Raw genomic sequence first — 20274 nt, 5'->3', positions numbered from 1 at the left:
TGTCTGTTGTATAAGAATGAATAGCAGTAAACTGAACTTTTCAGTTTTTTATTCTATGCTTATCACTACTTATTGCTAATACATCATCCTCATCATACATTATGTATATCATAACGTAACCTATATATATGTAAATTCAGCTAAGTGTGCAATTCTTTAAAAACACCAGTGTATATCATATGCACTCTCATTTCAGGTCAGAATATTTAGAGGGGAAAAGGTATTTAGTGTATTTAATTAAGCCATTCCATAACTTGAAATCCAAATTTTTTACTATATTCTGCTAAAATAAAGTATGAATTCTGATTTTACTTTTTCATCAAGAGAAAAAGATGAGTTTTAAAAGAAGTCACTTGCATTTAAACTTTACCATTAAAAAATAAAGGTTAACATTTAATTTTTTTAATATGCAAAACTGTTTAGCTATAGCAAAAAATGGTACAATACTGGACTAAATATCTGACAAGCCTGGGACCAGAAGAAACCTGTATTTCTGGATTTTTCAGTTTTCTAGACATAGGCTAAATATATACGTACAATATAAAATAAACAATGGAAAGTAAAGAACAAAACTGTTTTAATCTTTCTACAGTGGGTTAGTCAGATATGGAACTACCACTATGTAGTGGAGAATAAATGTGGGAAATTTTTTAAGAATTTTCCCATGCGTTTTTCTTGTTTCCGTTTCAAAAAAAATTTTTTAAACAGTTATGTCTAGTAAAGAAAAATCTTTTTTATTGTCATATAATTCCTTTATTATGTGAATTTTTTTTTGTGGTAATTTTTGACTAGTTTTTCACCACTGCCACGTGATCGCCCTTGACGGATATTTCCATCAATCACTGCAGAGTGGTTAACACACACTATGCTAGCAGTCACACTGAAACTGATGTGTGACACGTACAGAAACAAAACAAAGAGGTCATGGTAAACTATAGCCTGTCAAATTCAAAACTAGCCTGTTTTCTGACAATTCCAGATTTCTGGAAGCTAGATATTTCATGTACTAATAGACTACTGATAGACTAATAATATGTTTAATTAAACAATATTATTTTAATACACTGATTGGGCTAGGTAAAGGTTACCTATAGTGTACTGAAGGCCATTTAGGAATTCAATAGTCTATGAGAGATTGCAATTTCACATATAAGTTTACCAATGACCAAGTGGATAAAACCACTGAATATGTAGTTGGTCACAGGTTTGCACCTTGGCAATAGGCTGACCACATGGCAATTTTTTTCACATGTCTAGCACTTAAATAGGGGCTCACATTTTCCCATAGAAAATCCTCTTGGGAGGCACACCTCTTGGCAGATTACCTTTGTGCTGTGATGCCTTATTCCACAATTAACTAATCTACAAACTTCACATACAAGATGCAGGAAGATTTTTTGAGACAAAAGTTGCATTTATGGGCTGTAAAATGTAATAATTTAATTTAATTTTTTTTTTTTTTTTGCAAATTATATTGTTCTATGATGTTTCTTTGCCTGAGGTAATTTAAATCATATTAACGTTATATGTATAATTTTAAAAATTTTTGGCATTGAATGAAAGTAATTTTATTAGGTTACAACATTAGATGGCCAGCGTTATTTGCATTGTTTTGAAGTGGGTCATGGTTCTAATTCGATAGCTCCGACACCAGAATCTTATGGATCAGGAGCCGAAGATGGATTTTATAGTAAGTTTAGTGCTGATTTTGATAAAAAATTTACATTTTTCAAAATGGATAAAATTTTAGTAGTAAAAAATTATTTATTAGTAGCATTTTATTTAACACAAGAAAAATCCTTACAGAACTGAGATTCTAAATCCAACAGTTGGCGTTTCAAACTCTATTTGAGCAGACAAGCTTTTTCAAATCCAGTGACTGTTTTCTGCTCGGCAAAATATATTTTTTCCATAATTTTTAATAAATAACAGAAATAATTCTTTCATTTAGTACCTGCAGGAAAGAGTTTGCTAGATATAAATATGGAAATCTTTCTCTTAGAGATGAATGCATTCAGGCAGACCTTCAGTTATAGATGATGATCTTATTTGTGCAGAAATAAGCTATCAAGACAAACTGTGGAGGAGCAAAACTTTGGATTTCGGCTTTTGATCACATTGAAAGAATCAGCATGGTTAGCAGGTTTGATGTATGGATGCTCCACATACTTTCAGAGAAAAAATTGTTAGAGTATCTGTGTGTGTTGTTCTAAGTGGAAAGCTAAAGAACGACTGATTTTTGGCTTGATTAATGAAAAATGGTTACTAACAGCAACATGAGAAAAAGACGGTGATCTAATTCTGGCAGTGCAGTCTCCATTGAATGGAAAGAAGATAATGCTTTGTATTTGGTGGGATCAGAAAAGAATCACTTATTATGAACTTTTAAAACCTAATGAAACCATTACTGCAGAGAAATATTGTCAACAATTGGATAAGCTGAAAGTTGCTATTGAAGAGAGGTAACCAGAACTAAAAGATGGTGTAATGTTCCATGATGATAATGCTAGACCACACTTAGCAGAAGTTATGCAAGTTTAACTGGAAAGTTTTAATACACAATTTTCTCTAGACATGGGCCCCATTAGATGTGTGTATGTTAAGATTATAAATTACTTCATAAATGCAAGAAAACCAAATAGCTACCTATACTTTAAAGTGGTCAGCAAATTGCCTTCGTAACATGATTTTTGAACTTTTGCCATATAAATGCTATTGTCCTAACTGTTTTAAATTTTTTTTCATTACTAATGTACTACGGTTCTTGTCAAATGAATGAATAACTTCAGAAAAGTTTATGGTTTCTTGGTACCATGAACTTAATTTCAACAATAAGACAGAAGTTGAACATGTACTGTACATAACATTAACATATATTACAATAAGCAGTGATTGACAACTTAACCAGATTAGTTTTTTTCTAACAGATGGAGTATTGTTCAGCTTTTTACAACCTGCCCTCCTCCCCTATTCTTATTTTAAGCCAGTTTTTATTTGACTCCTACTGTCAAAATTTGTCCTCTGAAAGAGTATTTGAACTGATTCTTTGTTTTAGTTTTAAAATCTTTTGTATGTAATGAATTCTTTCAGAATATTGAAGAAGGGACTTTGTTTTTGTAAGTTAGGTTATGGATGATGGTGTTTATTATTTAGAATTAAATATTATAGATGTTATATTTGAAGGATCTGGGGATTTTAAAAATTACGTCGAGGTGTCTGCTATTCGGGACTGTCCGTTAATGGAGATTTCACTGTATATACACTCATAAATTGAGCTACAGCTGTGAAACTTAGCATTTATGCATTATTTGAGGAGATATGCATATGATTAGAATTTTGGAGTGAAAAAAAAGTTTTATTAAGAAATAGCAGCAACAAGATGACATTTTAGTAAGTGGTAAATCATTTTTTGGCAGCTAGACAAACCATTATTCTGTGCAGCATAGTCAATTAAGTTGCTTTTGTCTCACTGTAAAAAATTCTGTCATAAATGTTGCAACTGGTCAACTAATTCAGTGATATTCTGAGAAGGCCTCAATTGCTATCCCAGCATGTTGCAGATGTGTTCTGTTTGTGATAGGTCTGGGGAATGTCATCAACTAGAGAAGATTGACAGTCCCAAGAGATGGCTCACCAGACTGTCATACCGTGAATGATGGCTGTGTGCTGCTCAATAAAAAATACAGGATTGGAACACTGGATAGTCCGCCTCCACATCTGTATGCAGTGGTCGTCAGCACTGAGAAAGAAGCAGGATCTGTTGCTGAAGATAATGTGCCTCTAATCAGATATTGTCTGAGGATAACCAAGCTTGGTACAGATGCAGACGGCTCTGCCTATTTTAGGAGGTCAGTGGTAGGCACCTTAATGGATGTCATCATCTAATCCCTTTTGCCAGTCATCTCTGAATGGTATCCCTTGATATGGGATGCATGTACTGTAGGTTGACAAATGCCTTCAAATGGCTGACAGTGATGGTAGGTAGCTCCTCTTCTAACTGCATGATCCTCTTGAGCAGTTGTCCGTTTGAGGTATCCTGAGTATCTTGATGGTTATGTGCCTTGTCTGATTCACTGTTACCAATGCTGAACAACTACTATGTCACTCTAACCAAGATGGCAGCTGATACATTTGTTGGACCAACCAGCTTCTCTTAGTCCTTCCTATGATGTGACCTGGGGATGACTAATTAAGATAGCCAAAAAGTTTGTTTTTGAGTTTAAATAATTGTTGGATTAAGAAGGTTTTGTTTTTGGTTCTGTGTTGTCGAGTTGGTTTATAAAGTATAGTTAAATAAATTTCATTTTATGTAAAAAAAAATAGAATATATTACTATTTGTTTTAGTTTTAATATTGATTTTTTTTATCAAATAATTAATCAAAGTATTTGTTTTAATTCATTAGATACAAAACATTGAAATATTTATAGGTGTTCTCATGGTTGGAGGTGATATAATTTCTGGTTACATTCCTGATGTTGGCATACAGGAAAGATTAAAAGAACATGGCAGTGTACCTGTTTGGAAACTTCGGTATGATATTAAAAATTTTCTGTTAATTGTAAATAATTAATTATCTTAATAAAATGAAATAGAAATATTTATAATGGAAATATTAATGTCTTAAAACAGTATCTAACCCAAGATCCCAAAAGTGGTCAATATCAACTCTTGGGGTCAATAAGACATTTTTGGGAGTTGAAAATTAAGCAGGAATTAATTGAAAATAGTTCATTAAAAATTATTATTTCAGTTTGATAGTATGTTGTAAATTTGCACATTGTATGAAGTTCATACCAGAATTACGTACTGTTTCCCTCTAGCCAGGTACATAGCAAACTATGTTAGCATGCCCTCTTGGGACAAGTTTGAATAAGCCTTTGCCAGTTGACTTGTGAAATTCTATTAGTGTGCCAGCAGCAGTTGTGGAGTAATTCATATTTTTTGTAAACTTGTTCTGAGTATGTCTGAAAGCAAGGAGTTTTTCAGTTCAGGAGCAGCATGCTTTCATCAAATTTTTGTTCACTTGTGAAAAAGTGCCGTTATTCACAAGCAGTTAATGGACATCTTTGGGGAGTCTGCCCATGCTGACTGCATAGTTTTCAAGTGGAAGAAACTCCACCAAGGATGAGCCACGCTCTAGTTGCTCTGCTCTTGCAACTTCTGAAAACTGTGCTTGGGTGGAAGAGCAACAACTGACAATGGACAAAATTGCTGATGCTACAGGTCTATCACATGGAACTGTTCAACGATTTTGACCAATCATTTACACACAATGAATATTGTGTGTAAATGATTAGTCAAATGTTGCAACATTGTTTTCAACATTTGACTAATTTCCAGGAATGTCGCAACTAATGGCTGTTTTTTGATCATGTGATCACAATGGATGAAGTGTGGCTTCCACTTTTCAATCTCAAAACCAAACACCAATCAAAACAGAGGAAACATGCTGCTTCCTCACTTCCCCAAAAGTTTTGACAAGTTGTTTCCAACAGCAAAGTTCTATGTACATTTTCTGGGACAAACATGGATTGTGATTCTTACGCATTCGTTATCAAAAGATCATGATTAGTATGCAAAAGATATGCTGGACAAACATTTGCTTCCTACAATTAATTAATAGCATCCCAATTTCACACAGAAATTTTGTCTTGCACTAGGACAATGCTCATGGAACTCATTTTGTCTGAGATTTTCTGATAGAAAAGGCTATCAAAATCTTGCTGCATCCTTCATCACTTGGAGCCAGATCTGGCTCCAAGCAACTTCTGGCTAATTGCAAACCTGAAGGATTCACTCTGTGGGGCACATTATTCATCAAGATCTGTTCTTGGAAGTGCAGTTTTCCAGTGCTTCTGAAAGATTTCAGAAAACAAGTTTGCACAGTGCTTTGACAAGTGGTTAGAGATGCCAAGTGTGTCTTGACTAAGACTGGGATTATGTCAAAGTGACATCAAATGTTTTTCAGAACTGACTAGTTTAGAAGTTATGGCTAAACAGTATGTAATTCTGGTATGTATCTTGTAAGTAGATCCTTTATAAGGAAATGGTGTGTGGATTAACACTGACTTATCAGATTTATTTTTTAGTATTATCACTAATTGTACTAGCAAAAGCAAAAAGTAGGTCAATTAAAGGTCGAGAAATTCTTGAAGGCTTTGACAGTCAAAAAAGTTTGGGGACCCTTGCTCTAACCTCTTTACTAATAACTTTTTCTATTATTATGCATTAAAAATTCTGTTTTGATACAATTATTATTGGCATAGATGACTATTTGTTCATTCCTGATTTGATAATTTAGGTCTTTACAATTATTATGGACACAACTTTTAATACAAACATATTTCTCTCTTTCTTATAGATTAATTACTGATTAGGATCTCTGTACTGTTTAAACATAAATATACTTCATATCATGCCTTACACGAGAATCTTGCTCTAACAGAATTGGAGAAAAATGTATTCCTTATGGTTTGTCTTCTATTGTAACTATATCAAATTATTTTAATATTTCAAATGAATTCTTCAATAAAATTTGCATTATAAACATAACATAAACATAAGAATGCATAATGAAAATTGGAAATTATCAGATTTTTTAATACAGAAGAAAATAGGTCTTAAATTTTCAATATGATGATATTAATTTGTATGCAATCAGTTATGGATATGTATATTAGCAGCATTACAAGATATATAATATATAATGTGAAAAAAATCTCAACTAGATAAATGCAGTTATTATATTTTGGACTACAGTAGAGCGTCGATAAGTGGAACGTCGGTAAGTGGAATGGCCGGAAAGTGGAACGATTTTCAGTCGGACTGTGTCGTGCTGAATCGAACGTTTTTGATATTAAATTTACTTCTAAAGTATAATTTTCATGTTTTTTATATTCTTTAATATATTTATTTTGTTTGTACAAAATGCAGAAATAATTTTTAACGATACGATAGCCTCGATGATTATTATAAAAATTTTCGTTAGGCTTAAAATCGACGAAAATTCAACGCGAAGCGACACGCAACGGAGAAAAATTCAACAGGAAGCGATACGCAACGGAGAAAAATTTGAACATCGGACAGGTTAATGTATTTTTTCGTACAAAGTCGGAAACTGGAACAAATCATTAACTGGAAGGACCCCAGTCCCCAATTGGTTCCACTTATCGACGCTCTACTGTAGTTTAGATTTTCTTCTATTATACATAAATACCTTACATATTTATTAATAGTATAATCTGATAAATTTTAAAAATAAATAAAATTTAATACAGTGAACTCACATTAATCTGAACTTGTGCTAATTCAAACTCTGCTTAATCTGCTAAACCAATTTTATTAGTTTTGTCATTGAAATGTTCCAGCCAAAAATAATAAAAAAATCACAGATTATTTTTAAAATCATGGCATATTTGTAAAATTAATATATACTACTAATTTTAACATAAATATATGTATCAAATACATTATGTAAATTTTTTAAAAATAGTAAATCTGCAAGAGGCAGAACTTATGAAAGACAGAAAATTGCAATTATTTCTGCAATAGCATCAAATTATCTTAAACAAAAAACATTCTGTACAAGGTGTAACCTGTGTGAACAGAGCTAACATATGTTACACTTCTATCATTGATTCATATTAGTTAAAGCTTGTCAAAGAATGAAACAGAGTATTGAGTCAAATTGTCTGACACAAAAAGAGTGGGATAAAATTAAATATGTCAATATGTTACTTATATTATAATGGATTTTACAAAGCATTTTATTTCAAAATAATTGACATTTAATAAATTCGTAAAATACTTTGAAGACAAGATAAGAGATTTAGATCTAACAATATGCCAATGCATGATATACAATTAATATTATCAACAAGAGCCTCATATTGAATCAGTGTTAAAAAATGTTAAAAACTAACTAGCAAACACTGTATTCTCAAATATGTACATAAAATCTTGCAACAAATTTAAATTTAAATGCTTTTTGATTTTTGTATTTGCTAGCAAATATCTGTTATTGTTTGAATCTAGATAGGAGCTTGCTACAAAAGTGAATGTCACTGTGAGAGACTTCTCTTATTGGCTATACTTCAATAGAAAAGTTTTCAGCATATAAAATGAAGAAACTTGCTTTAATCAATTTTGTATTCCATTTTGACAGAAAATTTAGAAAATATGTTTTTTATATCTGTTGGCATTTATGCTTTAATTTACATGTTTATGTTCCTGGTCTCACCCCAGTTTGTTTTATAACAGTGAAAAATTAATCTGCTTTCCAAATGCATTGACATGTTTTAAAAATAATCTAGAGTATTCCTCAAAATGACTGCTTCAATGTTATTATGAATAAAACAAGTACAGAGAGAGTTTGAAAATGTCGAACTTGAAATTGAGCAAGTAACCCATCAAATGGTATTCAAAGTGAGAAAGCGCAAAGAAGGTTTGCTTAGAACACCCATGCTCGACATATACTTTTTGTTATTTCGTGCCTTTTTCTTTTATTTTAAGATCATTCAATAAATATAGAAAATTCTACACAGATTAAAATTTAGTAAAAAGTATATTTATATTTTGAGCAATGATCATTCCTTGTATCACTTAAGCCAAAATTGAGTCACGTGCAATTTTGATAGGTTTTTATTTATCCATAATCCAATTTGGGTGCCCTTTTATATATATATAATAAGCCACTAATCAAAATAACCTCATACAACAAATGGTTTAGATTAACAAAAATGCACTTGTATTTTGAAGTAAAATTAATACTATAATTAATTTGCAAATTCTTTTTTAGCAAATAGTAGTTGCCTACGGTAAAAAATGCAATTTGATAATTTGATTCGAAAATTTGGTATTTAAATTATTACTTTTTCCAAAATTCTAAGGTTGGTCTTCTAATTATAACTCAGGATATAATATATGGTGAATGTGTCTTTTCTCTGTAGTAATATACGATAAAATTTGCCGACGCTTAATAATCGAAGAAAATTGTAACTTGCTTATTACCATTGTAACAGTTTTTGATATTCTGTTAAAATTCAAAAGTAATTTATTAACTATAGATTGGCTTGGTAACTAAATTTTATCCTTAACATCAATTACATAAATGAAAAATTGTATTAAATTGAATTTGATAAATCTAATATTTCATGATTTGCTTCTAAATAAACCATATTAGAAAATTCAATTTAATAGTAAAAATTTAATATTTTTTATTAATTATTATTATTATTATTTTATTTGCTTTATGCATATCATAATTTTATTTAGAAACGTAAATTTTTCCTGGAATAAAATAGCTTTTTAATGTTATGTCAATACAGGTATACATCAAATGGTGGTTTACTGTATACAGCATGCGACGGAGGAGTTGTAAGAAGGTAATTAAAACAACTTTTAAACTTTTGTTTAATTAATCCTTTTTAATTGGTTGATTTATTTTAAGTAGTTCATAAAATTTTAATTTTCTGATCCTCCCTTATTCTAATGTCATAAAGTCAGTAACAAATCAATTTCATTTAATCATAGTGTCTTAGTTTTTTTTAAGTATTGAAATAGTAGATGAGCCAAATTTTTAATATTCATAAATTAAAAATGTGATCTGGAAATTTAATGAAGTTAAACATGAGTTTTAATTGGAAATTTATATTTTAATGAAGGAATAGTATTTACCTGGTATGGTAGGTGCTGCTTATTGTAGTTGCTTTGGGACTAGTTTATACTATTAACAGTAAAGTCTTGTTTGTACTTAGTGAGAATAGAAAAGTGAAAAGAACACAACACCAAATAGGATTATTGCACAACACTTCACACATTACTGATGACATACTTCTATTTTCTTTTGGTTAATGAGAAAAGTTGACAGAATTACTTTCTGTTGATAACCCCAAGTTCTTTGTGTCTTCAGCAACCAGCTGATAAAATTTAAATGGTTAGAATTAGAGTATAAATTCAGAGAATTTAAGGGTGAGTCGTAATTCATTATTTATACCGTCTTCGGTTAATCGAATCCGAATAGATATTATCTTTATATATATATATATATATAAAACTGACTTCAAATATAAAAAAATGTAATTTGAGATTGTCTTCCTTACTTTCTCTTATAAGGTTACAATATTCTCTTTTCTCTTTTTGAATTAACTGCATATACTCTCATCTTTTAAAAATTTTATGACTGGTATGCTTTCAAAGGGTGCTTTTGGTTGTAGCTATAAAGTGCCTTATTTTAAATTGCAGATGCCTAAGATAGGTGTGTGTTTCTCTTTCGTCGTTTAAAGTAAGAATGCGTACTGGTAGAGAATAGAGATATTCGCTTCTCATTTTCATTCTCAGAAATTATAAATTGGCCTTAACCAAGCGAAAACATTATACAGTGAAATTAAACATCTCAAAATCCAACAATTATATTAAAGTCGAGCGATTACGGGATTAAATCGTCACTAACGTTAATTATTAGTAGACCGATTTAATCCGATAATCGATTGGCTTCGATAGTGAAAATAATTAGACCAAAATTAGTGAAAATTCTAGTTTAGTGGCGGGTCCTTTGCTTACATAAGACAGAGTAAGCGTAAAGAATTTGCACAGAGTTTAGTCGAGCGGAGCCGAGTTGTGGCGGGGCTCATTTGGTAGAACTCTAACTAGATATAATTATAATAAAAATATATTGGAACATTTGAGCACTTATTAATTTCGTTAATCATTAATTGTATTAATAAATGAAATATAGGGGAGAGTGAGATAAAAGTGGCCATCCACCGTTATTTTCCGAGACGATGCCGTTGTCTAGTGGCAAGCATTCGAACTCCTTCGGCAGGAAGCCGAAAGTGTTATAAGAGAATCCGAGCCGGTTAACATAATTTTTTTTTGTGTTAGTAAAGTTTTTGTAGTTTTCATCTTGTCTGATGTAAAATAAATGATGATACACTTCATTTTATCTAAGATAGTAATAAGTTTATAATTATTTACTTTAAACTCATTGAAAGAGTACGCTTTTGGCTTTAAAACCTTATGGAATAAAGTGAAGTAGCTTGGTCAGTTTTTAGTCTAGACACGATTTTGTGTAATGGCATCTAAGAAGGTAAAGTGGCCACCTACCTGGCCACTCGGCCCGAAAAACTATATTACATTATTTTATCAATAAAACTGTAATAAATCGATATAGTAATTTAAGATATAATAAAGATTAAATCTAATTTAATCTAAAGCCTAAGAATTTAAGATTACTAAAGGTTACCTAGAGAAAATTACATTTTACATGTACCTTACGCAAATCAATTACAGACGAAAAAAACAAACCAGCAGGGCTGGGATTCTCATGCGATGCAGCAGGCCATTAATGCTGTACGAACGATGGAATTCCATACGCTACAGCGGCAAAGAATTTCAACGTACCCGGCAATACTTTAATGGCCACTTGCCGCTCTCCCCTAAAGATAAAATACGTAATAACGGACTTTCGTGGTGGTAAGGCAAAATATTCTAGTTTAAACCAGATGAAATTTTTCAGGTACAGACGTTATCCCGATCATCACGAATATTTAGGCGAAGTCTATTGTCACAGGGGCGATATTCAAGATATGGATCTATCTCCTTACGACGAATGTATCCTTTATTTAATTCGGTATATTTTATTTGTTAACGAGGTAAAATAGTCCGCCGGGAGTATCCCGTTCCCACGTCCCAAATTACGTAATGACTACTTTCTTTAGAGATCGTCCGCCGGTAGTTTTTAACAGGGAAGCTTCCGTTGTTACCGCCGTCTTCGCAAACGTAATTATACATTTAAAAAAATCTAAATATATTTCTGATATTCTTTAAATCGCAAATTTTCACCAATCTTCTAGTTACATAAATAACGAATGAATTAAAAAATTTTGTTATACGGCGATTTGAAGATATATCCGTCCCTATTCGTTTACGGTAAAACGTAATCCCGCTAATTTTTTAAAATGAAGTTTCAGTTTAGACCGGGGATGGGCAACCCGCGGCCCGCGTGCCATAAAATACGAATAAATATATCAATTTTCCGGCTTAAGGAAGTACGCGGCAAAAATTCGGGCGTTATTTTCTACAACTTACGTACGCGAATAGTTTTTCCGCAATAAATTTAGTAAAAATGAAAACAAGAAACCGGCTAACAGACACACCGAATCTAATTTAAAACTAGCAGTGACTAATATGTAACCAAATATTTCCGATATATTACGTTTACGTCCGTGTCAGAAGCTAAATTAAGTATACCTACGCTAGTTTATAATTATATACGAATGAAGAATTGCGATTTACCGACATTTCCCCACCCCTCTTTTCTCTCGTACGCGGCCCTTACGTAGGAAAAGGTCGCCCATCCCCGGTTTAGACGACGGCGGAAAAGAAGCGCTTAAGAATGTATTAGTTAATTTATTCCGTATAAAATTAATTTTTTTTAAATTGCATTCGTCGCCTGGGCGATTTCAAAGACGAGTTAAGCGAGAATGTTCAATAACGCGTTAAGCGAGAATGTTCGGAAAACTTAATGGCCGCCGAGGTAAAAATTAACTTCCGGTAATCTAACCGAATAAACATATTGCGAAAGTTATTTTTCGGGAAGGGTTTTGCCGTCGCTCCGAGCAAACCTGTCAGAATTCTCTTCCTTAATAACTTTTCCAGTTTTAATAACCGCTTCGAAAGATCGATCTGTGGGCATTCTTCGATTGGGAGCGCCCAATCACGGATGGACGGAATACAGCGAGTTAACTTGACAATAAATACAACCTTTAGTCGTTTCGCAATTTTTCTATCTACCTTTTTGGAATTGTGATCGCCGGCGGTCGACACCGCGCCACGGACCAAACCGACCCCCTTACTAACTAAGCCCCGGTAAAACCTATTTATATATATATATAAATGTCGTAGGTCGCGGGCGGAAAACGTCGTCGTTCTTCCGCGCGGTAGACACCCGTTACTTCGGTGGGAGGAGGAGTAACGGAAAACCTTCTTTGGCCGGAGAAAGTGGATTCCGACCGCTGTGATCGATTTTAATATATATATATTTTTTTCTCTTCGTATTCGTCGAAGACAAATCCATGCCAAATTGCACGTATTCTCTCCCCCCACCGTGGCCCGACCGGCGCGAGACTCGTCTGTCCCGTTACGGTTTTCGGTTATTTTCTTCTCTCGGAATCTTACTTTTCGCCGGCGGAAATACGGACGACGGACTCCTAAGTTCCGTTGCGTGGCTTTCGTAGTTACAAAATATCCATCGGTGTTAAGAATTTGTAAATTTAATTGCTCCGCTCGTCGTTTTCCGAGTGGGTCGTTATCATTAGATTATATAGCATTTGTTACATATATTTGTTTTCTCCACTATAGTTTATATATATATATATATTAAAAATAACGTCCCGACGGATCAACCGGACTAATCGAGCGACGACGTCCAGTCGTTTTCTAATTAACCTAACTCTACTTACGCCGTATGTAATTACACCGACCGACGGTGGAAAAAGAAAAAAAAACGGCTTCCCACGTCGTTTCTTTCGTAGCGTAAACTCGAAAAAAATACACTTTGGAGTTTGAAAAACGGAGAAACCCGACGGTAAAATACCAGCGAAAGAACCGTTTTTTTAGACAGGATCGGAATGTATAAAAGAAAATCGACAGACAGTCAAACGATGCTGTAAAATTCAAGTTTTCCGAATCTTTTTAATTAAAAAAAAATATATATAGTAGAAGTAACGTCGAATAAACTATAGATTCTTTTGTCGCCTCGACTCCATTCCTAATTGTGTTAACAATTTAATTATATACTTTATTATAATTAATCGCAAACTTTGTTGCCCAGCATCCGAGTAGAATCAAAGTTTATATACTGTATAGCTATATAAATATATATATATATATATATATTTATATATTTTCGATCGAATCTTCAAAATAATAATTTTAAATGTCGGAATGTATAATACAAACTTGTAGTCTAAATAATAGGATGCCCAAAAAAAAGAAGAAAAATAGTTTTTATTTAAGTTCGTGTCTATGCCATGTGATAAAAATTCAACTATATTATTATATAGATCCTTTTGCATATTTTCCTTTATTTAAATATGTAATAATAATTTTAATTAAAACATTAAAGAATTATTATTATTATGATTATAATTAAAAAACAAAGAATACAATTTTTAAAATTGGAGTTATTTTTAGAGATAAAAATTCAATAAAAATTGTTTTTTCTCTCCTCGACCTCTCGAGCGTTTTGACTTTTTTTTCGGCGCGAGATGGGCAGAGCGGGTGGTCGGTCGGTCGGTCAGTCCGTCTGAACTCTGTTGTAGGACGGGAAAAACGCGGTCAGTCGGGAGTTTCCCGCGGGTGCAACGTACGCTCCCTGGCGTCTGATAACGTAACCGTCTTCGGGAACGGCGTAGACGACCTTGCGGTCGTAGGGAAGGGTGACGACCAGAATCTTCTCGCCCGTTCCCTGCGCCTCCTGAACGTGTCTCGTAGCTTCCGGTAGTCGGACGTACTGAAAAACAAAACGCGTGAATGCCGGCTGGACAGAGAAATTGGGTGGAGGTCCTACCTGCTTTCCTTCCGGTTTATCCCACGACGACGACGACGGATCGTCCGCCAGGAAGCTTTTCAGTTGCGGACAGGAAAACGCCACTCCCAGTACGGCCGCCAGGCGAGTTCCGTAAGACAGCAGCAATTTTATCAGCAGCACGGAAAATCGGGCGCTTTCTACGAGGGAACTTCCGCTAATTAATTTTCCTTTCCGTTTAAACGCATTTTTTCGGTAGATTGGCGCGGGTCCATTAATATCGGCCGGGGTTAAAGGAAGGAAATTTACTTACTTTCGTCGTCCAGATTCTTCCCGGACGAATCCGGACAACTTCTTTCGACGGAATCGAAGGAAAAGAGCAGAAAGGCGCAGAAAATGACGTAAAACAAGACGCGGACTCGATTGTCGTCGGACGACGATCTTCGGGGGTTGTAGGCCGCGGCACCCACCATTCCGGTCAGCAAACAAAAGGCGCCGACCGCGTAAGAATTAACGTCCGGGTCGGCGGGAGGCTGGAATCTCGCCTTCAGTGCCGTAAGTATAAGTAAACAGCATCCGCAGACCGTTTGGACCACGGAAAGGACGAAACAGGCCGACCTTCTCGACATCATCTCGCCGCGCGCGACCGTCTAGGCGGACGAATCTCTCCCCCGCTCGGTCTATTTATAGAAAGACGGGTCGTTCCTCTTCGGGGGAGAGGCGCCGCCACATTGGTACTTATTTTAACCGTTGCAGTCGGAGCTCGGAAGATGCTCTACGCAAATATCGTCGGAGACGTTGGTAATTAATTAAAGTATTCGATTTGATCGTCCGTCCAACTCTTTCTTAACCAGAAAAATAAAAAGTCGGGAACCGAAGGTCGGAGGTCGTCCGTAATCGCTCGGACGGGAAAGTAATAAAACGATGAACTCACGCCATCACGTGCTTCGTTTATCGGGTGTCCGCTCCGTCCGTTAGCCACTTAATTTCTCCGGGACCGCTTTTATTATTGTTTACTGGCGTAAATTGCGGTTATTTTGACGTTATCCGAGCCGTAAATTAATTACTCGCGATTTGTCGTCTTTTAAATAAGGGAACCGTCGACTTCTGTCCGTCTGCAGTTCGGCCGCAAAGAAAAATACAAGTTTGACAATGGCGTTTGGAATGTCGAGCGTGATTCCACCGACTTTCCAAACGCCATTGTCAAACTTTTAGGCTTACGGGAAAGCGGCGCCGAACGTCCGACGTACACGTTTTCGCGTTGAAAACTTCGGCCTCAACCTCGCTAATAATTTGTAAACGTAAACGTACTCGAATCGCGCGACCCGTAAGACTTTATTCCGGCAACTGTCCTTAATTTAAATGTCCGGATTGCCAACATAATCCTTAAAATAATTACGTAAATTTTACTACGTTTGTATATAATTTACGAATAAAAATCTAAGTTCGTCCCGGTCTAAATATAGCGATTTTGCGTTTTACCGTCTCCGTCAACCGGGAAGGAGTCTATTTCCGGTTTTCGCCACCGAACTCGCGCTCCGGGTAAGTAGCAATCGGCCGTTAGCCTGGAAAATTTCCACTAAAAGTTGTTGTAAATCCCGCAAATACCAGGAAAAAATTCCATTTTAATCGGCCAAAAATTGTCGAGGTTGCCGGCCCGAATTAAAAGCCCCAACCGTCGCGGCCGTCCGGCTTTAGAAGGATTTCTTTGGCCGCTGGCTATTTTCCAGTCTTCGGAATTCGTTAGTCCGAAAGTCTGCCACTCGTCGCCGGACTATAACGAAGCCGGGACCGTGGTAATGATGACGGGCCGTAGAGACGACTTCGAAACGTATAGCCATACCGTCGCCGTCGGGTGGTAGAATATCGAATGGGGTGGTGGTTCTAGAGGACGAGTTTAACTCCCGTCTTTGGCAGCATTGGCCCGCGCCGATAGTAGGAAGAAAAGAGAATCCGGTAGATTTTTCAGAGGAATTCTCAGTCGCCACTCTGGAGACATATAAAGCCACTACGAAGTACTCGTGCGCGATAGGAATACCGAAACCCGGAGAGTTTTTTACGACTTTGACCAACGCATCGAATATACCAGGGGTGGCCAACAAGTCGATCGCGAAGCCAAGTTTGGTCGATCGCTCGCGATGTGTTTACTTTGTGTTACACTTGTAACCGAACGTAACACGCAAACGCTACAGTATGCATGCAGTTATGATTCGACTCATAGAAAAACACAGCCACTTAGCTCGAATATTTGGTACTGTCATGCGTTAGCTTCTTTTCTTTAGTACAGGTATTAACAATATTATTTCTATTTCTCCCATTATTCTTAAGGTAATAAAATAAATTCCAAATCTGTCTTTATCTGTAGCTAATTTGAATTAATAAATACAGTATTGTTAATAATTACTCGTGTTGTTTTAATTCCCCTGGATGCGAGTTTTTGGCCCGTTAAATAGTTACTCCCGACAACTCCCGAAGACAACCTAAAGATCTGAACTTAATTAAGGACCGTTGCTAAATTAATGTAAGCATTTTCGACAAAAATAAACGGTTTCTATGTGAAACGCTTGTTTTTCTGCCTCCTCAAAACCGCCACCCGCATACGGATAGACGTTAGCCATCCCGACGGTTGGGAATAACCCCCCCCCATTTCGGAGAACTTCATATCTCGAAAAGTTAATAAGTAATTTAAAAAATTAAAAAATAGTTTTAAATATATATTTTGCTTATCTACCCATAGCTCGTGGGAGTGCACCTCGCACTGAAACACGGTGTATAAACATAGTATGTATTTCACACCTCTTCTCTCGTCTATCGTTTTCCGCATCGGTAATTTTTTCGGTTCCTTCGGCCATGGCCGGCCCGAAAAGTATTGGTGGCCGTTTGACGCCACGTAAACATATTATTGGGTGCGGAGGGCACTCCCGATTAGGAAGTGTCCATCCTTCGTTGGGATTTTAATTTTTGGCGTTTCTTCCGGTTACGTTTTCGACGGTTATTCTCCTTCGGAGACCCCCTCGCTGGGATTCCGTCCACTAAATTTACAGTCGGAAGATCCTAGACGTCGCTGGGGCAGACGGGATCGATAAGTTCTCACTCGGAGCTCTCGAACTAGTCCGTTGGGAATTAAGATGTAAATAAGAAAAAGAGCGGTTTCTGCCGGAAACTATTAACCGAGGCCCTCCGTCGAAATGGTCGGATTTCCTCACCGATCCGCTGCCGCCAGAGAAAATGCTTTTACTTATTCCGGCCGTCAAAGAATTACGTAGTGAAGAAATCGAGTTAACTCGACATTCATTTTGTCGCCAGTAATCGGAAACAACCACGTGAAGTTCTCGATTCTTAACATTTCTGATTGGTCGAAAATAATCGCCCCGATCCCGATTTTCGACCAATGCGCGACCGGTCGTGGCTATGGCAGAAAGTGCGTTTCCGGTATCGCTTCGAGTTCTGCCTTACGCCAACGTCTTTCGAAAGCCATTCTTACCGTGGCCAGAAGCGTGTTTTATTACTTTCGATTATAAATCGTTTGATACCAATAATACGGCGGTGCTTTATTTTGTATAGGCTACTTTTAAAACTGGAAATAAAAAATGTCTACAATGCTAATTTATTTCTGGAATCGATAGTTTCGACCGATCTCCCTTATTCATTTTTATTCTTTTGACGTTATCTCGAAGGTGTGGAAAAACCGCTGGTCGCAACGCTTGCTCCGGACACCCCAACTACTGGGCAACGAAGCGCGTATCGAATATAACGTGTTCCACAACGCGTACAGTATAACGAATGCAAATGAATAGTGATGTCAGCGCCGAGTAAGATACACGTTACGATGAGTTTTGTTCCCGTTAGCAATTTTTCATCCGCTCCTATCGAACTTCAAAAGAGAAAATCACGTACAAAACTTAAGTATTGATTACGTTATTGATCATTAAACATATCTTACGATTTAATAGTATTTATTTGATTCCATTTATAATTTAACTAGCAGATGATCCCGACAAAAAATAACAAAGGTTAAAATTATTAGATTATTTCGTACTTCTAACCCTATAATATAATATAATATTATAGTAATTGATTTATAATCACAAAAGTTATCTTATATGAGAGTTTATCGCACAGAAATTGTGCCATTCGCAACCGAATATGAAACGGTAATCTGCCGACCAGTCAAAATTTGGCGAAAGACGGACCAAATATTTAAACTCGGCATCCTCGAAAACTGCTTGAAACAGGCCGGCAATCTCGTATTATGTAATTTTCCTATTCGAATGCCCCCATCCGCCGACCCGATGGAAATCCGGGACTGTTGCGAAAGGGGTTTGAAGTAATTCGACCAAAAGTAGTCGTTCACCTCCTCCCGGAAGAGAGAATAGTCAACAACTACTAATTAATACCCATCTATTGTTAATATTTGAAAAGTGTTCCGTGTTATAGGATGCGATGACTCACATGTGATCGAAGTTGCTAACCTTAACATCCGAAAATCTGAGTATAAAACTCGTTTAAATAAAGATAATCTTGTCAAAATGCGAGAATAATTGCTTTTATGTAATAATACAGTGTTTATATTTTTGCAACAGATTGTATAAATTACTTGGGAAGTATATTGTTATAAATCGAGACAAAATATGGAAAGCTTAGGGCAGGAAGTCCAGATTAACTATATACGAACTTCCGGTTTGGACCAAAAGTTACGTTTTTCGATTCAAAAGTCCCTCCAAACCCGCACGACTCTATTGCTAACAGGAAAAGTATGATGTGCAGGGGCAAGGCCACCACTAAAAGAATTGAGAACATCGTGACGAAAAGTTGCAGCCCCGCATTTTGACGATGTCACAATAAATAATTGCTGGTTAGAATTAGTTTGATTTGTTTGGTTACAGCAATGCCACACGCGAGTGATCTGTCCGGGGAAATCCCGGGCATCCCGGAAGATTTTTATGTAAAGCCGGCCCCTATTTAGGTGTTACTAAACGTGTAAAAATCCCGGAAAATTGCCGTTGGCCATGCCCAAACCTAGGACAAACGAACTATCGGTGTTCGGTTGTTTTTATCCATTCGGCTGCTGGAGGGCACTTATTAAGAAAGTATTGTTCAGAAATCAGGTATTGTATTTGTAATTAAGTGAATGCAATATTTTGTAAGAATTGTATTTAGTTTATTATTTTATTAAATTTTTTTGCCAATGGATGGCACTACATGTAAATGAGCAAATTTAATTTAATTGAAATTAGTTGATTTACAGAAATTGAATAAATATTTTGGGCTGGGATGTACGACTTGATCTAAGTTAGAAGTGTGTAAACGTAACTGCCGAGTTTCGTAGCAATTGGTCGAATGGCCTAGACGTGTATAGCGAACAAACAAACATCTTCGTTTATATATTAGATTACTATTAATGAAAGCACAGAATCTAAGCAATCGGGTAAAAGTTAGCTAAAAATAGAAGCTAAAGTTTTTGTGTAGGATAATTATTATTTAAATGATTAAGAGATGTTTCTGTTTTTTAAATAATGATTAACAAAATTCTAAAACATATTTTGTGTTTGAAAATAAACGTTTCAGTTTGTTATTTTATATTTCTGTGTGTTTTATTTAAATGTCCGGAGTTACTCGCACTTCCCCTAATTAACACTTATAATTCCCATTATAAAATATCCGGAGGTGATTTAATCCTCCTGCTATGTCTCTCCGGGTTATGTATTCGCAAATGTAGACGGACTTCCTCTTAAACGCGTCAAA

At 35.5% G+C, this 20274-nt stretch overlaps 2 protein-coding genes across 4 annotated transcripts in view; one reads left to right on the top strand and one right to left on the bottom strand.

The window, feature by feature from the left end:
- Positions 1–12781, top strand: part of LOC136974452 (uncharacterized) — a 66729-nt gene extending 53948 nt beyond the window's left edge. For all 3 annotated transcript variants that reach the window (XM_067269358.1, XM_067269359.1, XM_067269360.1), the window contains 5 exons: positions 1576–1690; positions 4430–4532; positions 9329–9385; positions 11518–11612; positions 12660–12781. In XM_067269358.1, coding sequence (XP_067125459.1) covers positions 1576–1690; positions 4430–4532; positions 9329–9385; positions 11518–11612; positions 12660–12751 — 462 coding nt within the window. In that variant the 3' untranslated portion in view covers positions 12752–12781. The remainder of the gene's footprint in view (positions 1–1575; positions 1691–4429; positions 4533–9328; positions 9386–11517; positions 11613–12659) is intronic.
- Positions 12782–13733: 952 nt separating this feature from the next.
- On the bottom strand, positions 13734–15201 carry LOC136974455 (uncharacterized). The gene is made up of 3 exons (XM_067269365.1): positions 14843–15201; positions 14572–14729; positions 13734–14514 (listed from the first exon to the last, which is right to left on the bottom strand). The coding sequence occupies exons 1-3, from the start codon at positions 15159–15161 to the stop codon at positions 14299–14301; spliced, it is 693 nt and encodes a 230-aa protein (XP_067125466.1). The 5' UTR covers positions 15162–15201; the 3' UTR covers positions 13734–14298.
- Between the last annotated feature and the right edge of the window lie 5073 nt (positions 15202–20274).

The sequence above is a fragment of the Centruroides vittatus genome, unplaced genomic scaffold (genome assembly GCF_030686945.1).
Source record: "Centruroides vittatus isolate TY-2023 unplaced genomic scaffold, ASM3068694v2 contig_349, whole genome shotgun sequence".
Taxonomy (NCBI): Eukaryota; Metazoa; Arthropoda; class Arachnida; order Scorpiones; family Buthidae; genus Centruroides; species Centruroides vittatus.
The sequence above is the reverse complement of the archived record's forward strand: the minus strand, read 5'-3'. Positions and strand labels throughout refer to the sequence as shown.